A 24,706-nucleotide genomic window follows, 5' to 3' on the forward strand; every position below is an offset into this window, starting at 1 on the left:
GGTAAAAAAATGCACCTGCTCCGCTCCATCAACCGGTTTTACGGCAAATAGAAGTAAACGGCCGCCAACAAACGTCACAATGTCCAAGCAATTCGGGGTGAATATTGCCCATTGTAACCATGGAAACGTCTAACATTTTTAATGAGCTAATTGTCCACGGATCACAAAAGCAGACACAACAAGTATTCGATAATCGTTTCTTTTTTTTAAAGCTGTCAATAAAAATATAAAAAAAGTTAAATTTTATTTTCAGTTCTGGTTAGAAGCTGCAGCAAATTGTTCACAGTCCGTTGTGTTGTTGGTGAAATCAGTGTGCATATTAAGCTGAGAACAGGCATCCGTTCAAAGGTACAGAGATTTTTTACGGTCTGGTGATAAGGTTTCCCTAAAGCGAGATCTTTACAATTGAATATTTTTGAAAATTTATATTTCGACGACTAAAGATTATAAAATGTCAGATATAAGGTTCAATAGTGGAAGGAACATATGGGAAACGCCACCAGTAGGTGTTGGATTTTTTGCGGGAATACTACACTTGAGACTTTTATTTTGAATAACAAAGCTTTTTATATTCTCCACCATTCTATGGAGGGTATATTAGCTTTGTCATTCCGATTGTAACTCCTCGAAATGCTCATGATAGTCCCTATAAAATATGTATATTCTGGATCAGCTAAAAATTCTAAGTTGATTTAGTGACGTTGGACTGTCTGTCTGTCCGTCTATCTGTTGTAATCACGCTACCTTTCTAACGGATTGGGATAGGAGACTAAAATGTAGAACACGTTCGTATGTTGTCAGTAGGCAGGTTAAGTTCGTAAATGGGTCATGTCGGTCCACGTCTTCGTATAGCCCCCATAACGACATTATTCACCTTATCACATTTCGTATTTGAGGTTCATAATGGGTAATACAGCCCATGACAAAAAATTACTCATGCCGGTCCACGTCTTTGTATAGCCCTCATATATAGCGGGTTTCATTTAAGCGGTATATTTTGGATTTTTTTAATTTTCAAGTTTCTTCCAAATTTTGGAGGGTATTAAAAGTTTGGACCGGCCGAACTTAGTTGCTTTTTAACTTGTTCGCTCTAATAATAACTATTTTTGCGGTCTTTAGAGATGAATGGAAATTATTCTCTGTTTTGGTGTTTCGGCCATGCAATTCGCTGAGAGTTGTTGTGACGTTACATACATTTTACATCATTTTTGTATCTCCTCCAGAATGATGAAAGAAAGCCGCAATGACAACGACAAGAATGATACAAATCGCAGCCCGCTGGAAGATATTGTCTACTCTGAGGTAGAACCTGGTATAATAACTAGAGAGATGATAGAGGCAGCCTATTTGGAGGAAGGCTATAAAGGCGAAGAATCAAGACTGCATCGCATCGAACCAGTTGTATACGACCGTATAGCTTCATTACGACTGGATTTCAAAAGTAAAGCCGAATATTTTCTTGATACCCAATTAATCAGGGACTAAATTAGGCATCTGATTTTTTTTTTTTCAGATATATTGCGCATTGACCACTTATGGATGCTGCCAAACCTCACAAAGTTGTCACTGAATTGTAATAAAATCGAAACAATCGAACATCTTGACATGCTCGTGAATCTAAAAGAACTCGATTTAAGTTTCAACTATATAGAGCGCATTGAGAATCTGGAGAAGCTGGTCAATTTGGAAGTATTGTCGCTGTTCAGTAACCTCATAGTAAAAATAGAAAATCTTGATAATCTGGAAAAACTGGTTATACTAAGCATTGGCAATAATCTTATCAGCTCCCCGGAAGGTGTAAGTAATGAAAATATTTTGACATTAAAAATATCCCCTTGGGAATGCTTTGGCCCTCGTTTGCACAAATTGTGATGTGCCGAGTTGGGACTAACATCCTTATGTGTGTTTATAAAGAGAGAAGAAGTAGGCCGATATTGCAAATTTTCGCTCCTTACCTGAGACTGATTCTAATATTTTTGAAAACTTCGATGGGCCACATTTCGTGTGTATCGAATGATAAAACACATATTCCATAGGTAAATGACGTTTTAAGAGATAAATTATAGATGGAAGTCATATAAGAAATATTCTGGATATCTCCCGATATGTATGAAGAGACTTCGAGCCATTTTAGGACTAACTCCAATTCCGAAACATAATACCTATTTTGTATTGGAATTGGGCGTACAACGTTCAATATTCTCTGAACTCCTCAAAGCTTTTGTACTTTTGATCAATGTGGAAAACTATTAAAATTTGTTGGGAAGTCTGATTTATGCAGAATTAACCTAAAATAATATCGAACTCCGCATCTAAAAAATATATAAATATGTTGTAAAGTAGATATATACACATCAAAGTTACAATTTTTCTTTTAAAGTTCTATTGGAAAAGTAAACAAGCATCAGTCGGTTATGTCGACAGATGTATACCCTCCGTCCGTCTGCCTGGCTGGTGCGCGCGATAACTCTCGGTAGAGCTATTATCAAACTTAGATCGAGTTTTGAGATGGACAATATCGGTCCGATCATTCTGGTACACCCACCCCCCCCCCCCCCCCCACAAAAAAAGGTCGAAAAAAAACAATATATTATACTGCACTGAAAGAGAAAGGATAATCCCATTTTGCTCCAAATCCTAATATTTGCATCCGTGCTAGGTTAAGCGAAAATGGACAATATCAGTGCACTCCATCAAGTACTTTTCCCACAAAGCGTCAACATTTTTAATAATTATAGCTCTTATAAAATGTAACGTAATCACAATGTTTTATTAACAAGGTCTGGTGTGAATATGGGATACATCGGCCCACTCCTTCTGGTACCTTCCCTTGGTACTTTTGCCCATACCAATATATTTATCTGTATTAGATGATGTATGAAAATGGAAGACTTCGGTCGACTGCACTGGTACCTTGCGCGCATTTTAACATTTTCTACAAATTATCACATATCTCACATAAAGTGAAGGAAGTAACCAATATAGTCCAAACCTGGCACGTCACAATATTTGTATCATATTTATTTAGGATAATATTGGCCCATTTCTTCAGAACCTACTCCATAGCGTGTCAAAAATTTGAATAAACATAATAGAAGTCAACATATATTTAAATAATCGAACATTGGCCTTTGTGGGGGAGGTACCAGAAGAAAGAGTCTGAATGGAATCGAATGTTAATTTTGCGTTTTATGAGCTTCATGGGTATTCAAAATGTTGACCCATTGTGGGGGAGGTACCAGAAGGAGTGGATCGACATATCCCATCTTCACAGCAGATCTTGTGTTAGTAGAAAAAATGGGATGTGTGAAATATGAAGACAACCGAATGCCTTTTTCCGATTTTATAATCGTTTTTGTTATTCAAAACTTTGAACCTTTATGGGGGAGGTAACAGATTGAATGGTTCGATTTCTACCATCTTTATAGCAGATATTGTGTTAATAGAAATATTGAGATGTGCCATTTCACGTTTAATGAGCTTCGTGGATATTGAAAATGTTGAACCTGGTGGGGGAAGTACCAGAAGGAGTGGACCGATATATTCCATCTTTACACTAGACCTTGGGTTAATAAAAATGTTGTGATGAGTGTTTTTTGAAGACAACCGGACTCTTACATCACATTTTATAAAAGTTATAATTATTCATAATGTTGACCCTTTATGGGGGAGGTACTTGATGGAGTAGCACTTATATATTATATACCGTCTCTAGCCATATGGCTGAGGATATTATAAGGGCTTTTTTGAATTTTGTTCTTTACTCTATAGAAGCTAAAATGTTATAGACCATGGCACAATTACAAAGCTACCCCCAATACAATTTTTATACCCTCTATCATAGTATGGAGGGTATATTAAGTTTGTCATTCCGTTTGTAACACCTCGAAATATGTATTTTACAAAGTGTATATATATATATATATATATATATATATATATATATATATATATATATATATATATATATATATATATCTTTTAAATTTGGTGTTTGAAATAAATACTACAGCCTATGACAGAAAATTGTCTGTGCAGCTACTACATTATTCACCGATTTTTTTAAGTTTCGCATTTGAATATTGTAATATCTTTTGACAAAAGTTACCTGCATGCAGGTCCATGTACCCTAATGTAACAGCAACATTCGGTATTTTTAAGATTTTTACAGAATTTTTAACGGATTTTATTGTTTTTGAGAATTGCTAAATTCGTTCCAAATGGCCACATGACGTTCCAAATGGCCACATGACGTTCCAAATGGTTCGGCCGGCCGAACTTTCAGCTTTTTTACTTTTTTTTTTTTTGGTGTCCTTATTATGTCAAAACATATATACATTTTGTGTATGTATGTGTATTGTTTTTAATAAAAAATACCTACAATAAATTGAAATTATTTAGATTTGGTTGCAAATTAAAAAAACTGAATGGTCTTACTATTTTAGATTCCATCTCGTGGAATAACCCCGATATTCCATTCTTGTTTCTCGGGGTTTTTTCCCAATATAAGAATTTTGTTAAAAAAATAAAAATAAACAAAGCCTACAGTTGCATATTTACAAGTCTATTTGACACTATAAGACTCCAGCTCAGTGTTGCATTTTTCTAGTTTCTTTGGAGTTGAGCAACCATTCTTATTGAGCCATGGTATAGCCCACATTCACAAGAAAGAGATCATTCTTGCTTGCAAATTAAGTTAATAAAATGGCATCCTCCCATCCCCCACTGTAGCAATAATGGAAATCTACAAATTTCCAGCAGCCACACATGAGGCTCATTTAGTCTAGAGCACGAAGATGTAGAGAAAATGAAAAGAAACGACTACCGGCTACTGAGGGCAAACAAGAACTCCGGAAGAGTAAAGAAATACATTACTACAATTTTTACAATTTACAAAAAAAGATAAGCTCCAAACAATGTTTAAATATATTTTCATTTCAATTTACACAATGTTGAAAAATTTTTATTGCCAAGTCACAGTGAAAAACGTCGAGGGCACATGTCTGGTATTAGGTAGCGGTGTTATACTTTACATGGAGCAAATACAGGGTGAGATGAAAAAACTGCAACCAACTTCAGAAGGCTGTCATTTCTAAGCCACTCGTCCGACAGCTGGTTAAATTATTCCAGTGACAGCTCATTATATTGTTTACAATGGAATCTTCCAGAAAAAAATTATTCGTGAAGGAATTCAAGCGTGATAGCGTGATTTCTTTATATTTGGCTGGAAACCCACAAGTGGCTATCGTTGAATAAATCTTTTGAGTCTCGTAGCGTAGCCCGACGTCACGGAAGTGGTCGGAAGAAAACAGCAACATCAGCAGAAATGGTTCGAAAAGTAAAAAAGCAACTTGATCGAATCCCGCGTCACAGTGGCCGAAAAATGGCTCGTGAGCTGAACATATCGCAATATTAAATTTGGCAAATATTGAAAAATGAGCTCGGGGTAAAGCCATTGACATTCCAAAAAGTGCAAGAACCTACACCAGACGAGCTAAATAGTTGCTTCGCTTGGCCAAAGGTGGTGAACAGGCGAATTTGGTTTTCTCCGATTAGAAAACATTCGTTGACCAGCAGTTTGCAAACAAACAAAATCATCGTGTTTACTTGCCAAAGATGTCAGCTGAAAATGTGCACCATCGGTTGGCCACCAGAACTCAAGCGCCGGCCATGGTGATGGTGTGAGCCGCCATAACAGCCGATGGTCGATCTTCACTCGTATTAATCGACCGTGGCATCAAAATAAACGCCGAATATTATACCGAAAATATTCTGAAGGTTGTATTAAAGCCTTGCCTCAATCAGCTCAAGCAAGCGCTTCGCCGGAAATGGGCCAAAATACAGCAGAGCAACATTCGGGCAGCGTGTGACGGTTTCATTGACAGATTGAAGGCCATAATTCGTGCCAAAGGTGAACAATTCTAACAAATCTAAACTTAGTCTAAAATTTGATGCTGTTTCTTTCATTCAATAAAATTAAAAAAAAAAAAGTAAAAAAGTTGTAAGTTTGGCCGGGCCGAACTTTGAATGCCCTCCACCATTAGGTACAAATTTGGCAATTTTCAAAAAAATAAAATCCATGAAAAAAAATTTCTGTTAAAATCTTAAAAATACCGAATGTAGCCGTATATTAGGGTATATACGACGACGTGGACCTGCAAAGGCAACTTTTGTCGTAAGCTATTATAATATTAAAATGCTTAAATTGAAAAAAATATGTTTATAATGTTGCTAAAATAAATAAAATACCGAATATAGGGAGGTACCATACGTGGACCTGCAAAGACTGACATAGGCTGTAGTATCCATTACGAACTTCAAATACCAAATTTGAAACAATTCCGGTAAATAATGTCGCTAAAATCATCAAAATACTGAATATAGGGGCTATACGAAGACGTGGACCTTGAAGACCGATTTTCTGTCTTAGGCTGAATATCCATTTCGAGGTGTTACAAACGGAATGACAAACTTAATATACCCTCCATACTATGGTGGAGGGTATAAAAATGTAAAAAATATGGCGTTTGACTTTGTTGCACTTTTTTATCTCAATCTGTATACTAAAATATTGATGATATTTTAGATTATTTCTAAATTAAAAATTAATATATAAATAATTTAATAAACTGCTTATACATGGTATAATTATTACAGGTAGCAGCAAAACTCACTTGATTTAACTCTAGTATACTACTAGTGTCAAATACGATACGACGTTTTGTGATTTAATTCCATTTCTTGATATACAATAGGTATACACTCTTTGATATAAAATTCCACGGCAGGGCAATGTGAACATATTTGTTGCCTAAAAAAGAAGAATTAGCTGTTATACTTAACAAAACTCCAACGGCAATGGTGCAGAAACTTTTTCGCCGTTAAGCAACAGCGACACCACATTAGATAATATTTATACACGCAGTTTGGTCTCAATTTAAAAGAGATGTTGCTTTTTCACGATTTTCTAAGGATTGATTGATCACTTCCATACGGAGACAAGGTTGCTGCCAGTCAAACGGCATAACGGGTTGTTGACTAGGGCCTTCTTTTTGACGAATTAACTGTCGTGTCACTTGTGCCATCTCAACGTCTGCCAGTTTTTTCGTTTCCATTTTCTTTTGTTTTTCTTTTTTATCTAACGCGTCAACAACTAAATAAAACCACACACCCGAAAGATCCTCCAAACACAGTCAAGAAATATCTAGATTCCATATTTGAGCGAGTTATTTAAAAAACATCAAATGGACAACATTGAAAAGTGCAAAATGTCACAACCCCGAAACTCCCTAACAGATTATATCTCACCTACAATAGAAAGACCTGTTTAAAACATATTTTGTTTAGAGAACTGCACTAAGATTTTGTAGTTAATATATTTAAGAAAATAAAACAACATTTTTATTTTTCAGATCGAACGTTTTCGGTTCCTACCTAATTTGAAAGTCCTTAATCTAGAAGGCAATCCTTTAGCGCAAGAATCGGAATTCTCTCTAAGTGATTATATAGCTGCTATTCTGCCCAAACTAAAGTATTACGAATATGTGGCTATTGGAGACGAACAAAGAGAAAGTGCAAGAAGACGCTTCTAGTAAGTACAAATTGAGGAGTAAAAGTAAGAAAAAAGGTGGAATTGGTCTCATGGTGTACTCTGCATATAGTGTTTCGTGTTTTAATTTCCATTTTTCTTGTATTTTAGGGAAATACGGTTTGTTTTTAGTTTCAATCTTTTTTTATACCATCCACCATAGTATGGAGGGAATATTAAGTTTGTCATTCCGTTAGACCCCACAAAGTAATTCTATGTCGATTTATCAATGTCCGTCCGTCTGTGGAAATCACTCTAGCATCCAACGAAATAAAATAGGTTGATAAAATTTTACTCAAATGTGTATTATGTCTGCAGGACTTTTGGTATTTAAAATGGACCATGTAGGTCCACGTCTTCGTATAGCCCCCATATAACGGTACCCCATGATATTCGGTATTTAAATGATTTTAGCGACATTATTTGCCGGAACGTTTTTCAAAGATGGTATTTGAATTTCATAATGAATAGTACAGCCTATGACAGAAAATTGTTTGTGCAGATCCACGTCTTCGTACAGCCCCCATATAACGGTACCCCCCGATATTCGGTATTTTGATGATTTTAGCGACACTATTTACCGGAATAGTTTCAAATTTGGTATTTGAAGTTCGTAATGGATACTACAGCCTATGACAGAAAATTTTCTGTGCAGATCCACGCCTTCGTATAGCCCCCATATAGCGGTACCCCCGATATTCGGTATTTTGATGATTTTAGCGACATTATTTACCGGAATTGTTTCAAATTTCGCATTTGAAGTTCGTAATAGATACTACAGCCTATGACAGAAAATTGTTTGTTCAGGTCCACGTCTTTGTATAGCCCACATATAACGGTACCCCCGATATTCGGTGTTTTGATGATTTTAGCGACACTATTTACCGGAACTATTTCAAACTTAGAATTTGAAGTTCGTAATGGATACTACAGCCTATGACAGAAAATTGTTTGTGCAGGTCCACGTCTTCGTATAGCCCCCATATCACGGTACCCCACGATATTCGGAATTTTAATGATTTTAGCGACATTATTTTCCGGAATTGTTTAAAATTTCGCATTTGAAGTTTGTAATAGATACTACAGCCTATGACAGATAATTGTCTGTACAGGTCCACGTATTCGTATAGCCCCCATATAACGGTACCCCCCGTTATTCGGTATTTTCATGATTTTAGCGACACTATTTGCCGGAACTATTTCAAACTTAGTATTTGAAGTTCGTAATGAATACCACAGCCTTTGACAAAAAAATTGTTTGTGCAGGTCCACGTCTTCGTATAACCCCCATATAACGGTACCCTCCGATATTCGGTATTTTGACGATTTTAGCGACACTATTTACCGGAATAGTTTCAAATTTGGCATTTGAAGTTCGTAATGAATACTACAGCCTATGACAGAAAATTGTTTGTTCAGGTCCACGTCTTCGTATAGCCCCCATATAACGGTACCCCCGATATTCGGTATTTTGATGATTTTAGCGACACTATTTACCGGAACTATTTCAAACTTAGAATTTGATGTTCGTAATGAATACTACAGCCCTTGACAGAAAATAGTTTGTGCAGGTCCACGTCTTTGTATAGCCCCCATATAACGGTACCCCCCGATATTCGGTATTTTGATGATTTTAGCTACATTATAAAGAGATTTTTTTCAAGTTTCGCATTTGAATATTGTAATAGCTTGTGACAAAAATTGCCTATGCAGGTCCACGTCGTCGTATAGACCCTAATATACGGCTACATTCGGTATTTTTAAGATTTTAGCAGAATTTTTAACGGATTTTATTTTTTGAAAATTCCAAAATTTCTCCATGTTATGTTTCAAATTTTCAGATTGATACACCTAAATGACAAATTCCCATTTGAAACGTTGACGAACTTTTATTAATTGTCTTTCAATTTAATGAAACAAATTTCAAAAAAGTATATTTTTGAAATAGAAACACTTTAGTGGGAATTTTTAAATTAATTTCAATTTTCAAAAACAATTCTACAAATCCTCAAATGCGAATGATTTACTTATAGGCGTGTTCAAAAGATTATTAAGGTCTATACCTATACTTTGTATTGTTGCTATATCACAAGTTTTAACCGATAAATGTATATACCAATATTAACTTTTTAGCCGAGAACTTCGTGAAATAGAGACCAATGAAGAAATGGAGTTACAGGCACGCTCACAAAAGCTAAGAGAAGAGGAGAACGCGAAGAGGTTATCGGTAAGTTTCGTCGAACACTTAAACGAACACCAACTGTACGAATCCTTGTGGAATGGTGACGAGGACGGACGAATTTTAATGATGATTGGAGAAGCTGCTAACGATTTGGCCGAAGAGTATGGCAATGATATATTCGAATTAACCCAAGAGATCTACAAGCTAGGCTTAGAAAAGTACGATGAGCGTCAACGAGAAATTGACAAATTTCATCAAAGTATCGAACAAGGTCATCTCGAAATTCAACAAATGGGTCACAAAATCCTTGAAGATTTCTCGAAATACAAAGACACTTTATTCGAAGAAGCTATTTCTTGCCACAGGATTATCGAAGCACGACTGATGCGTGGCGATGATGCCGAAAATGAAGAAGTCATCAAACAAAGGGACACATTGGATCGTATAACCACGCAGTTCGACGATACGGTCAACAATGTTTGGCAACAACTGATGAGTCAAGAATTGCAGCTACACGAGGCAACCGAAGTAAGTTCGATTTGAAACCATTACCCAGACCATAAAATTTAAAACTATGTAGTGTGATTAATAATTGTTGCGAATATTCGAACGTAATGCGAAATGTCACACTACAGCCTAATATAATACTACAGTCTATGACAGAAAATTGTCTGTGCAGATCCACGTCTTCGTATGGCCCCCATATAACGGCACCTCCCAATATTCGGTATTTTGATAATTTTAGCTACATTATTCACCGATTTTTTTTTCAAGTTTCGCATTTGCAGGGTATTCAAAATTCAGCCCGGCCACACTTACAGCTTTTTTAATGGTTAATGCAATAAACATATTACAACAACCCTTTCCCTGCAATCTTGTTAACTTTTATTTGAATTAGAATAATTTTTTTAACAACTGGGTTGTTGAAGCATTAAAAAATGATTTTTTAAGTCTGCTTGCGTTCTGATCTAACTAAAAATAACTCGATCTAAATTAAAAACAATTCTAGGAAACAACAATAAATTTTCAACGAAAAATGCAAGAAATGATAGCAAAGTTTGTGGAACAAGCTCAAACTCATTTCGGCCAACTGCGTGATGTTGCGGTACATTTCTCGGAGAATCTGAACGAAATTGTTTCCCGTTTCATAGCTACAAAATTGGCAATGCAGGACATAAAGAGCATTCCAGATCCACTTAGAATATGTATCGAAGATCGAGAGGCTATTGGTAATCTGATAGCTGGTATGAAAGATACACATACTCAAAAAATTGATGAACGAGAAGATCGGCTAATACAAAGGAGCAAGGAGTTTGTTGAAAATATGATTTGCGAATTAAACAAGTAAGTATCAAATACCTGGTTAGCTATATAAAAGTGTCATATCTTAGGACCTCTTTCTGTGTGACGCTACGCAAGTGAATGCGAACGAGAATCACATTTCAAATATCTATATATATAAAAATCAATTTTTGTTTGTTGGTAACGGAATCAGTTGGAAACGGCTGGACCGATTTGCATAAATTTTTGTACAAACTTTCGTCATACCCCGAGCTAGGTTTTTAAAGAAAAAATATTGACCACGCCTCCTTTTACGCCCACTATTACGATTTATCTAAAATCTTTATATTTGCCAAAATAGTGAAGATATCGGTTTGAGAATTATTACACGAGATGCTGTTGGCTTTCCATCCAACCCTAAGTACTTATTTAGGGGCTGAGGAACGCGCCTACTTTTAAATCTATCTCTCTATATGTAAAAGATAGTTGTGTTAGTTACTACTCTTATAACATAAAGATCGCCGGTCTGATTTAATTTATAATAATTTTATAATAATAATTAATTAATGATTAATGATAATTTTAATGATTTAGACAAATTCGGAATTGCCTCTTGGCAGAAAAGAATAAAATCCAAAAAAAAAAATCGCGTAAAAATATGAAATTTGAACATTTTCATTTTGACTTTTAAAATACACAATAGTAATGTTTTATATTGCATATTTTTTTCCATTTTGACTTACTATTTTCGAATGTACATTTGTAGTGTTTTTTTGTTTTTTTTTTTTTTTTTTTTTGGAATTCTAATATGAATTGTAGGTTTTTTTTGGGTAGTATAAAGCCACAACGGATAAAACTGTTATTTAATGATTTTATGTACTTATTCGTAATACCCAATAAATACATAAAATCTATAAATAACAATTTTATCCGTTGTCGCTTTATATGAAAATTCTAAAATCGGGAAAAATCGACAATTTTTCAATGGAATCGAATTTCAAAATAATAGTACATTCTACCGACAAACTTCGTAGGGATCTTTAAAAATTTGCAGCAAAAAATCAGCGAACCAGTTGAAGATTCTTTTTCTTTTTTTTTCTATATTGAAGTGTACATTTGTTATTGGATTGAATTCTGAATGAATAATATTAAAAATGAAATAAGGGCGCAATACGATGTTAAATGCTTTCTACTCCAGGACCTACATCGTGCTTCAGCTGGAAGATGCGAACCCATTTAAACAAACAAAAATGACCAAAGAAGCGTTATGGGGTTAATTTCAAAAAGTGGACCTGCTTCTTTCATATGACAATAAATTGTCAAATGAGAACACAACATGCAAAATACATTGGGACTGCAATCAGTCAAATACCGACTATAAAGAACGCAAAATAGAAATTCTACCTAAACATTCAAGATACCTTTAATCGCTTTGCCAGGTCATGATATTGATCATAAAACCTGATAACGGAACAACCCGATTTCAAGTATATTCTACATTTTAACCATATTTTTCGTACTAATTTTAGCTTATGTTGGTAATTTAAGAAGAAACCATCTTTACAAAAAATTATCACGTTTTGGTATCACCATCATATGATTTAAGGTATTTTCGGGGTCCTGGTCACTTTTTTCATTTTTTGGCCCTTATTTGACATCTTTGTTTGTAAGGGGGAAGAAAACCTCTTCTTATAAATTTTTATTTTTCGGAAAAGTGCGCATCTTAGTCTTGAGGCTACCTGGGGTAATAAACCCTGGGGTAGAAAATCATCTTACAGATAATTATCCTCATAGCAATTTATTTAAGTATAGTCCCCACATTAGTATACCCCCAAGTCCACTTTCCCAACCAATGTGTGGTCAGAAAAGAAAATTTGGTATTCTATTTAATTTGTAACCCCCAAGAGAATATTGGTTGGGAACGTAGATTTGGGATGTATGTCTATATGAAATAAACTCCGAAATGTCAATCTGGGACTCATTCAGTCGGAAATTGTGGCAGAAACATGAAAAAAATACGAAATTATAAAGCAACTTTATTGGATCTCCACCGCACAATTTAAATGACAAACAATTAATGCCCATCTTACGGTACTCGGAGCAAAAGAGTATTTTTTTGGCTATTCTGACAACATTCTGCCTTCAAGTATGAGGTGGACAAAACTGAATAACACGCAGTACGGGATTTTAAGTGTTGGAGATACAAATTTCAAATTATAGCTCATTTGAATGCTTTTTACAACATCAAAAATTGAGCTGAATTTTCACATGGGGCTATTATAGATGTTCTTTGTCATATAGGTATTCAACACTTAAATTAAAGCCTATAGCTGATAAATAAGATCTGGCTATTCAAAATATCTAAAACCGACGGTAATTATAATTTTTGCCATGAATATTAATTTATATTTAGTCATGGAGTCATTACTCATAATCAAGTCATTACTTATAATCAAAATTGGAGTAATTATAATGGCGTCATTACTTATAACCAAAATTGTGCCGATATGATGTGTAGTCTTTTTGGGGAGTATAAACGGACAAAACTGTTAATTATCGATTTTATGTATTTTTGTGGAATTATACGAATAATATCATTTCAGAAGATAATAAGCTGAACAAAAATCAATATTTTAATAACTTTTTTAAAATCGAGGTAAAATTAAAAAAAAATTAATGGAATCGAATTTCAAAATAATAGTACATTCAATTGACGAATTTCGTAAGGACCTCTAAGCATTTGCTGTAAAAATCAGCGAACAAGTTGAAGTTTTTTTTCTTTTTTCAATTTGCTTTTTTGTCAATTTTATATATCATATCATATTGAATTCAATCTTTTTTGCGAACAAAATAAAGAATTATTTTCACCATATAAAAGAAAGTATGTCAGTTACTACTCTTATAACTCATGACGGATTTTAAGAGTTCATACAATTTCGGATGGTACGCAATACCATATTAAATGGCGATCTTTCATGCTTAAATTGACATTTAGCTTTCAATTCCATGACCTACATTGTGCTTCGGCTGAAAAACGCGAACACATTTAAACAAACAAAAATGACCGACAAAGCGTTATGAGGCTCAATTCTAAACGTGGACCTACTTCTTCTATGACAATAATCCGTCCCATGAGAACTCAAAATGTAAAATTCATTGTGACTGCATCTGTGAAATACCGAATATAAGTGGTGCAAAATAGTAGAGCGAATTGGACATTTAGTATGAAATGGATTCCTTCCTAACCTTTCAAGATACCTTAAATCGCTCTTGGAGGTTATGATATGGGTCATAACCCCAGGATAAAGGTAAAACCCGATTTCAAATATATTTTACATTTTAAGTATATTTTTTTCATACTAATTTCGACAAATGTTGGTAATTTGAGAAGCAAACCTTGCAAAGAATGATCACGTTTTGGTATAACCATCATATGGTTTAAGCTATTCATTTTTAATTTTTTTTTTGGCCTTTATTTAGCATCTTTGCTTCTAATAAACAAAAAAATTTTAATTTTCGGAGTAGGGCCTATCTTAATCTTGACACGTTCATCAATTGATTTGGCTTAAAAATAGTTTTTAGGCTAGGGTAGAAAACCATCTTATAGATAATTGTCACATAGCCATTTATTTAAGTATAGTCCCCACATTATGGGGTACACATAAGTGGACACAAGTCCACTTTCTTAACCAATGTGTGGTCAGGAAAAAAAATGTTATATTCTATTGAATTTGTAACCCCCAAGAGAACATTAGTTCAGAATTTAGATTTAGGGATGTACGTCTATATGAAATAAACTCCAAATTCTCAAACTGGGACACATTCGGAAATTTTGGAAAACATATAAAAAAATTTAGAATACTTGAAAGCAACACTGGACCGAATTTTTTTTTATCGTCATTGAATTATACTATGATGAAAAATATGGAATTTATGGGGTCTCCAACGCACAATTTAAATGACAAAAATAAATAAATTCCATTCTTACGGTAATGGGTGTAAAAGAGTAATTATCTTTGACTATTCTGAAATTATTCTGCCCTCAATTATGAGGTGGACAAAACTAAATACCACGCAGTACGGTATTCTAAACCTTGGAAATAACAATTCCAAAGTACAGCTAATTTGAAAAGAAAATGTTGACAAGCTCTTTACAATATCAAAATGGAGCTGAGTTTTCACATGGGGCTATTATAGATGTTCTATATCATACAGGTTGTTGAAACTCAAATTAAAGCCCATAGCTGAAAAATAAGAGCAGGCTATTCCAAATATTTAAAACCAACGGTAGATGAACATCTATTATAATTTTTGCCATGAATATTTTTCTATTTAGAAATTACTATGGAATTATTACTTATAATAAAAATTGTGCCACTTACATAACTCAGCTCTGTGATTTATTATGCTTTAAAAAATATACGTTAAAGACTAAAAGTACGGGCCGGCAACGCAGACCGGGCCAGCTAGTATATTTATAATTTTTGAAATATGATTTCGAAAATCGTCATGCAGCTCTGGCGGAAGTATACGTTATGCAAGCCACACACGTTACAACTGCTTGTACAACTGGGAGAGGTTGTATTCAAGATTGTATCGTTTGTGGCCCGGTTGTACGAAGTTGTGTCTCGGTTGTATGAAAAATCAAAATTTTTTGATATTTGACATGTTGTACCAACCGATTGTAATGTTTGTGGGCATGTCGCATACAATTTCATTTTGTGTTTATTTTCAAAGAGGCAACAACATTGTTTCGCACATCAAAACAACACGAAATCCAATCAAATGTGTGATTTTAATGAAAATATAAATAAAATTCAAAAAATGAAAATCAGATATTCAAGGTTAAGCTTTTTAGAAAACATAATTATCTTGACTTCATTCTAACGGCCCACTTCGAGAATAGCATCAAAAAAGAGAAATGCTTTTTTCAGTGGGATCAGTGAAAAATTGGAGTAAAAATAGAACTGTATTACAAAATTAAATACATTTTAAAATGACAAATCTTGGCATTATTATTGAAAAGCAAGGTATTGACTTATTTTAGTGCAGTAATTTGTGTGTTTAGTAGTTGTGTATAATATAGAAGATGTGAGTGATCTGAGTTGCCTTTAAGATTAATTTTGAAAATAAAATTGGATTTCAGGTAAAGTTGTAATTGTTTTCCCCCCTGAATCCTCCAATGTGATTTTTTTCACGCCATTAGTAATGGCGTGCTAATTTAACTTTCAGATTTTGTCAGATTTGTATGTTATGCCTAATATACTGAAGTGACTTAGCTGCAATTTTGTCAGTTCTATGGTGCTAGTGACATAGAATATGTTTTTGTTGTTTGGGATTGATAAGGATATAATTGAGGGGTGTTCAATAATGTTGCAAGCATTGTCTTCTGATTAATACCGAAAAATTTAAGGCCATTGCACTGGAAACTACTAAAGAGTTAACAAATAGATATCCATGGCACTATCTTCCACCCACAGTTCATAAAATTTTAATACATGCACCCGACTTTAGAAATTTGTCATTGTATAGATAAGATAATTATAGGAGGAGGCCGTGGAGTCTAGAAACAAAGATATAAAAAAATTTCGACTAAATCATACCCGAAAAAAGTCTCGTGTTTCAACAAACACAGATCTTATTAACCGTCTTCTTCTGAGCTCTGACCCTTTTATAACGGGACAGCGAACGTTACCAAACAATAACCAGTAAAGAAAGTCTTAAAGCCGACTTCATGTTACCCTACACCACATTGCATATTTAGTAGAGCCTTACATAACAAATAAAGTTTTTAATGGGGAATTTGTAAGAATTAAATCATACCAACTATGATTATAGTGATAATAAAAAGTCCAAAGGAACTAATATATGGAAGGAATATTCTCCTCTGAATCGATTTCTACTAAATTTGTCGAGACATTTGCGCTTTTTTAATTCGGGCTTGTATTATCCATTTGGTGCAGAATTATCTTGAAATCGGATAGATATATATGAGAGCCATATCTAAATCTGAACCGAACTCGATAAAATTTCACAAAGGTATTTCTGAGCTGTATTTGATATATTGCCCCGAATATCGTTACTACGGAGTCCACATTACGGCTATGCAGAGCAAATTCAACAAATCGGATGAACAATATGTATGGGAGCTATATATATATATATATATATATATATATATATATATATATATATATATATATATATATATATATATATATATATATATATATATATATATATATATATATATATATATATATATATATGATGTATTTGCAATGGAATTGCCAATTTAAGTCCACTAGGTTTACCAAATCCGAGGATATTAAATGGATCGCTTTATCACGTACACAATGTAATGCCTTGTTAAAACGTCCCGGTATCATTTTCAATACCAAATATCCTACACACAATACAACCTATTGTGCCAAATGTCATGATTTCAATAGCCAAACAGGACAAAATTTGTTTCATAAGTTGGCTCTTGGGGATATTATAATGTGTTTACATTAAATCAATTGTTGTTCGTTGGTAATGGAATCAGTTGAGAACGACTTGACTGATTTGCATTATTTTTTTGTACAAACGTTCGTCATACGCCGAGTTTGTTTTTTAAAGAAAAAAATATTGACCACGCCTACTTTTACGCCCATTATTTCGATTTATCTAAAATCCTTATATTTGCCAAATAATGAAGATATCGGTTTTAAAATTATTACGCGACATACTGTTGACTTTGCCTCCAATCCTAAGTGTTTATTTGGGGCTAAAGAACTGACCACGCCTACTTTTTAATCTATATATAAACCAATTGTTCTTCGTTGGTATTTGAATCATTTGAGACCAGCTAAAAGTATTTGGATATTTTTTTTTAAATGTTCGTCCTACCACGATTTAGGTTTTTATGCTAAGAAAAAGTGACCACGCCCAATTTTGCGCCCATTTTTTCGATTTATCTAAAATCCTTATATTTTCCAAAATCATGAAGATATCTTTTATACAGTTAGTATACGACGTAATCTTGACTCTCCCTCCAACCCTAGGTATCTGTTTGGGGTCAGAGGAACTGGTCACACCTACTTCTTTAAATCTATATGTAAAAAATTTGAAAAAGTATAGTAACACATCAATTGAGAACGACTAAGCCGATTTGACTCACATTTTCTTTTGGTTATTTGTAATTACAGTGAAAACGTTTTCCTGAGAGAAAATGTTGAGAAAAGTCTCTATAAAAATAACGGAAATGAAAACATTGACTTTTCTATTTTTATATGGAGTTTTGTGTAGAATAGTTTCAAAATGCCTTTTGGAATTGAAAATTCTTATTGAAAAAAAAAACCGAAAATATCGAGAAATTTTGCATATTTTCTATAAATGCCGTTAAATGGTTGCTATACCAATGCTGCTATTTTCAATTTTGATTGAAAAATACTTTTCAAAGCATCAAAACAATAAAATTTTCAACGAACTTTTAAATTGAAGCTATGCCTAATGGGGACCAGTAGTAGCCAGTTGTCGGTATTGATTTCTCAATAACGAAAACTTTAAATGTCAATTTACAGATAATTCGGTAGAAATTGTAACAAAAACATGCAAAAGGACGAATTTTTAGTGGTATTATTATACCTAAACGAATCGGATATATTTTAACTTCCTAGGAATATTGTAGTTTAAAGATTAACCTAAATATTTCGCCTTTATTGCGATTTCAACGAACGAACGGCCGCATACACAATCGGGTATAGTTTAATTGACTGGTAAAAACTAAATACCATGATCTTCTAAAAGTTACGAATTCTTAAATTATTTTTGATTTGGAAAATATTGCTAAGACCTTTATAGTACTGATAACTGAGATTTGAAAACGACGAATATTAGAAGATAATATTATATGAGGGCTATATCTAAATGAGAATAAATATATACCTTTTGTAACATCAATCATCCTAACAATAATATAAAAACCTGTGCAAAGTTTGAAAGACGCATATTAAATTTGTTGACCTCTATCGTAATTGCAGATGGTGAACGAAGAGGCACACGGACATAATTTAATCAATAAAGATTTCTACTCTCAAATATACTTTATGGGGTCCCTAACTTTTATAAATCGATGATACTTTATTTATGATAGTTAAATTATAGTCATATTGCCATCATATTGGATTTCAATTTGGAAATTACTATCGATTCTGAGGTCCAAAACTCCAAGAAATTGATTGAGAACTTAAAATGCAAAATTCATTGGGACTGCAATCAGTGAAATGCCGAATATGAAGAGGCACTGTAATATGCGGGCTATACAAAAAAGTGGAGCGAATTTAAAATTAAGTAAGAAAGGGATTCATATCCTCGGAAAATTCTTCCGAACCTTTAAAAGTAACCTTAACACACATGTAATGCCAAATAAGGCAAAATCGATTGAAAATGTGACCAAGACCATGGCAATAGCTAAAATCCGGGAACCCCTTTTTTTGGGATTTTTATTTACCAGCCGAAAAATTTCCTAGCCCCAAGATTGTCTGCGACTCAGTGTAATTACTGACGATAGCGCACAGTGCCCGTATAACCTTACCTTTTCTTACTCTATTTTCAATTCACTCCACTATTTTATATAGTCCTCTTCATATTCGGTATTTCACTGGTTGAAGTCCCAATGAATTTTACATTTTGAGTTCTCATTGGATGGATTATTTCCATATCTTATCAAAATTGAAAATTTGAGTATGGCAACCATATAACAGCATATATAGAAAATATGCAAATTTTCTCGATTTTTTCGTTTTTTTTTTTTTTCAATAAGAATTTTCAATTCCAAAAGGCATTCTCAAACAATTCTACACAAAATTCCATATCATAATAAAACAGTCAATTTTTTCAGTTCCGCGATTTGTCTCAAAATGTTCTTTCTTGACAACGTTTCCACTGTAATTACAAATAACCAAAACAAACTTTGAGTCAAATCGGCCTAGCCGTTCTCAACTGTTGTGTTACTATATATTTTAAATTTTTTACATATAAATTTAAAGAAGTAGGTGGGCCATTCCTCTGACCCCAAACAGATGGCTAGGGTTGGAGGGAGAGTCAAGATTACGTCGTATACTAACTGTAGAACATATATCTTCATGATTTTGGCAAATATTAAGATTTTAGATAAATCGAAAAAACCTAAATCGGGGTAGGACGAACACTTAAAAAAAATATATCCAAATAGTTCCAGCCGGTCCAATTACCAACGAACAAAAATTGGTTTATAAATAGATTAAAAAGTAGGATTGGCCTGTTCCTCAGCCCCCAAATAAATACTTAGGATTAGAGGGAAGGTCAACAGTATGTCGTGTAATAATTTTTAAAACCTATGTATTCATTATTTGGCAAATATAAGGATTTTAGATAAATCGCAATAGTGGGCGTAAAACTAGGGGTGGTCAATATTTTTAAAAGCCTAACTCGGGGTATGACGAACGTTTGTAAAAAAATTATGGAAATCGGTTCAGCCGTTCTCAACTGATTCCATTACCAACGAACAACAATTGATTTTTATATATATAGATGTACCAGGTCCGTCTACATTGTGATATAGCCCCCCTCAAATGATATAGCGCCTTTCAAATTCCTTAAATGTTGCTAATTTGAGATTTTAGAAATAATACAAATAATTATAAGAATAGGACCATTCTATGGTATACCCCTTATATGAAGATATCCGCTGATTTCAGCTGTTTCCAGTGTCTTGCTCATATTTTTCAATTGATTTTACCTTTATTTGGCGTCTTAGCTTCTAAGGATGCAGAAGACCAGTTTGGGGAAATTTTTCAATGTCAATGTTTCGGAGAAGCGCCCATATAAAAGTACCTCCTCATTTTACCTATTTCGAGGGTTTTGATTATATTTTCGAATCGATTTGTCTTAGGCTGATTTGGGGGTAGAGAACCATTTTACATGGGGCTATTAAAAACAGTTAATATATACTTTTTAATATATGTAATTATTGTTTAGGTTTTTAACTCTCAAAGTTAAACCTCTGGGTGAAACATAGGATCAGGTTTTTTGAAACACTATAAATCGCCCGTTACGTGAACCTGTAATGACATTTTTGCGATGCATATTTAATTATATTTAGTCGAGACATCATTTATATTAAAAATTGTGTCAATTATGTGAGTCAGATCTGTGAATTATTATGCTTTAAAAACTATGCATTAAAGACTAAAACTACGGGCCGGCAACGCGGAACGGGCCAGCTAGTAATATTATAAAAATATAGATATTAATAATCAATAAAAATATAACATATGACCTGTTCCAGGACCTGCAAGAATCAACTAGTTTCGGAATTTTTTCGATAAAATAAAGAACACATCGGTTTCGTGCAATTCTGGAACAGGCCAATAATTAGCATAAATCATTCTGCAACATAAGCATAACAACACAAATATATGGTCTGCTCCAGAACTGCAACAATGTAAAAGTTTTTACTATGATAACCGATTTTCCCATTATGATATCGAAGAACAAAGCAATACACTACTCCGATTATCCAAATCGAATGGAGTTTCATCACATATGTAGCACAGAACGATGAAACCAAGGTAGGGTACTAAAACCAATAGATTTTTAATTTTTTTAAGATGTCAAATTAATTTGTGCACTTGTGTGTTCTTTTCAATAATATGAACATTTTTGAGAAAATATTCAATGTCAGTTGTGATAAAAACGTATGTACGGACATAAATTACCCTTTTCGTAGCGAAATAAATCTAGAAAAAAAAATAATTTGAAAGAAGTGTAGACATTTCTCTTTTTTTATTTATATTCAATTAACACAGTTGCCAAGCCCATAGGGCCGTGGACGGTTCCAAAAACCTCTACACATAACTATTCATTTATTCAATTTTCAAAAACAGTGAAACAAATTGTTTTGTTTATTTGCATTTGATTGATAGTAGTTCTGACATTACAATCCATTGATGCAGATTGTTCAGATATTACAACAATAATTCTTACATTATATTCGAAAAAAAAAAAACATTTAAAAGCCATTGAAAAATAGTCTTGCACTTTCTTGATCACTGAGTGAAAAGAAATAACTGAATAAATCGTACTGACGAACGTAACCAGGAACGAGTTTATTGTTCGAGTAAAGACAGAAATAAATAAAATACTCATTGGCATTGATGATAGCAAAAATTGACCATTAATGTTTCTTTGGCGTTTAATAGGTAATAAAGAGCTTAACATGACAAAAGAATGTATTTAAATAGCTGCCAATATTCTAAAACAAAAACTTGTTATATTGGTTGTACAGATGTGTTGTGATCTTTAACCAGTTGCAATATGAACAAATTTCAAAGAAACACGGTCTCCGCTCTCTTAATAAGTTATTTTTATTATACAAAAATATAATTACTTACATCTTTTTTGCTGAAAATCTAAATAAATTTCTAAATATTTTTTTAGGGATGAACTGGAGAGAAACCGTGCAAAAATTTTGGAAATCAATACCTTTTTAGACCTTGTAACCGAAAACTTACAAAATCTTCAACAGGAAGTTCAAGACGAATTGCAAAACAACGAAAATTAAGAATCATATATTTTTTTTAAATGCCTTTCATATTAAATAAATGCATAAAAAAACTCTAAAAAAAAAACTGTTTTCTTACACAGGTACTTAATAAATGTAAATAATTACTTCGTTTTAGCTTTCAGACTGTCCAAATAAATACCCAGGCCTTTTTGTACACTGGGTTGATTGACAAAAAATAAGAATGCTTCGAGGTCCTGGGCTTTTTCATCTTCCAACTGTTGTAAATCCTTAGACCTAAATTGTTGTTTGGTCATGGCCCGAGCAAAAGGGTTTGTTTTTGCAAAAGTTGCAAAAAATTGTTGGCATTTTTCTATAGCTTCTTCCTTTGATTGTGCCAATTCGTCGACTAATCCAACTTTAAGGGCTTCTTCGCTGCTGAACATTTTGCCCTGTGTCAAAGCCATTTCAGCCACGCGACGGGGCAAAACGTTACAGAAGGTGGCCATAAACCATTTGGGCGCCACAATGCCGAGTTTTGTTTCATTCAGTCCTATTGTAAATTTTGGCAACATAACTCGATATTCACAACTAGTGGCAAGAAGACAGCCTCCTGCTGGAGAGTGACCCTACAATAATATATGAATATGAATGTACCGATTACAAGAGTACAAAGCCATTGCCTACATTTATTGCTGCTGCTGTGGGAACGCTAGATCCATACAAGGCTAGCCATGTATCTTGCAATGTGGTCCAAAACTCCTTAAGTCTATCTTGGTTAGGTTTGTACATTTCCATAATATCCAAACCGGCAGAAAATACGCTACTGGAAGCCTATAAAATATTCATCAGTTACACCGTTCTCCCTTCTACTTAATGCATCCATTACCGAGGTCAAAATTAATCCGCGGCATTTGTTGCCCTCTATTTCATCGATGTCATTTCGAATGTCTCGTAAGAGTTCCAGATTCAAGCCATTAACCGGCAGGCGGTTCATTGTTAAAACAGCAACGCCACTTTTCTCATTTACATCAACAGTAGTTAATTTACCGGTGGACATGCACCGATAAATGTTGTTCTTGGTTGAACCATATCTGGTTAGTAAGTTCTTTGCAGCAGACATAATCATCGCCCTGTTCCTAAAACAATTCCCAATTACTAGTGGACTTTGACCAAATTCACAAGAGCAACAACACTTACATTTTAGCCGTTTGCAAGCAAGAGAGATTTCTATTGTGACGTAAATATCCGCACAATCAAACAAAACAGTTGCTAATGTTGCCAAGTATCAGCGATCTTAATGAGTTAGGGGAAAAGCGAAGATCAATACTCGATCCGTACTATTTGTTGTATAGAAGACCCTGGTTAATAAAAGAGATCAAAGTCTATATGAAGTCACCGGCGGCATAGTGGAGAGAATAGTTTCTGAATTTTACACAGTTTGTCGACTAATTGTTTCAATACAACACACGTGTGTTTGCCATGGCAGAAGAATACAGGTAGATGCATCAACGCTTGGGAGCATTGATATGTCAAAAAAATTTAAATGTATTTTTTCAAATATAAGTAGATTTTTTATACTTTCATATACTACGTCATTCGGAGGCTATTATAATTCGCGTTTTTTCAACAATTTTTACAAATTTAAATAATTTTTCATTCAACATTTTCAATTCCAAAATTGGTTTGACAGTTCATTGTCCAAGCAGCTGTGTCGACGCGTCTACCTATATTCTTCTACCATGTGTGTTTGCCTTTTAAATTTTGAAAAATAATCTCATGGTACAATGAAATAAAGGTAACCTTATTTCAAATTAGCATTCCCAGCTCTGCATTTTCTGTAACACTGCCTTTACACTGTCCAATTTTTAGCTGGCATGTTTATCAATTCTCTTTTAAAATTTCTGCGTAAATCTTCGCGCCTTTACACGGTGGCATTTTATGACATTAGTGCTTGGCATTTTTCTGACATTTTATTTTATTCAGTATTTCGTATAGAGCTGTATTGTTGTGCTAATTGTTTGTAACAGATATTTATAAAGAAGTGATTTAAAATTAAATGTGTGAATCTAAATAAGAAATGATGGAAAATGTTATTGTCGATCTGGTCCACATATTTATAAAAATT

At 33.7% G+C, this 24,706-nt stretch overlaps 2 protein-coding genes across 5 annotated transcripts; one reads left to right on the forward strand and one right to left on the reverse strand.

Annotated features, from left to right (window-relative positions):
- The first annotated feature begins 45 nt into the window (after positions 1–45).
- LOC101899756 (dynein regulatory complex subunit 3) lies at positions 46–22,654 on the forward strand. 3 transcript variants are annotated; one of them, XM_059128378.1, is made up of 8 exons: positions 46–182; positions 254–348; positions 1,224–1,441; positions 1,514–1,797; positions 7,413–7,591; positions 9,722–10,298; positions 10,780–11,114; positions 22,515–22,654. In XM_059128378.1, the coding sequence occupies exons 3-8, from the start codon at positions 1,225–1,227 to the stop codon at positions 22,636–22,638; spliced, it is 1,716 nt and encodes a 571-aa protein (XP_058984361.1). In that variant the 5' UTR covers positions 46–182; positions 254–348; position 1,224; the 3' UTR covers positions 22,639–22,654. The 3 variants fall into 3 exon arrangements, with proteins under 3 accessions (XP_058984361.1, XP_058984363.1, XP_058984362.1); XM_059128380.1 differs by lacking the exons at positions 46–182; positions 10,780–11,114; positions 22,515–22,654 and adding exons at positions 10,406–10,497; positions 10,559–10,767 and having other exon boundaries at positions 191–348; XM_059128379.1 differs by lacking the exons at positions 46–182; positions 10,780–11,114; positions 22,515–22,654 and adding an exon at positions 10,406–10,767 and having other exon boundaries at positions 191–348.
- On the reverse strand, positions 22,618–23,939 carry LOC131805123 (enoyl-CoA delta isomerase 1, mitochondrial-like). 2 transcript variants are annotated; one of them, XM_059128382.1, is made up of 4 exons: positions 23,779–23,939; positions 23,468–23,711; positions 23,266–23,412; positions 22,618–23,207 (listed from the first exon to the last, which is right to left on the reverse strand). In XM_059128382.1, coding segments are annotated over exons 1-4 (858 nt in total). In that variant the 5' UTR covers positions 23,781–23,939; the 3' UTR covers positions 22,618–22,742. The 2 variants fall into 2 exon arrangements, with proteins under 2 accessions (XP_058984365.1, XP_058984364.1); XM_059128381.1 differs by having other exon boundaries at positions 23,468–23,717.
- Between the last annotated feature and the right edge of the window lie 767 nt (positions 23,940–24,706).

This window comes from Musca domestica, unplaced genomic scaffold (genome assembly GCF_030504385.1).
Source record: "Musca domestica strain aabys unplaced genomic scaffold, Musca_domestica.polishedcontigs.V.1.1 5, whole genome shotgun sequence".
NCBI lineage: Eukaryota > Metazoa > Arthropoda > Insecta > Diptera > Muscidae > Musca > Musca domestica.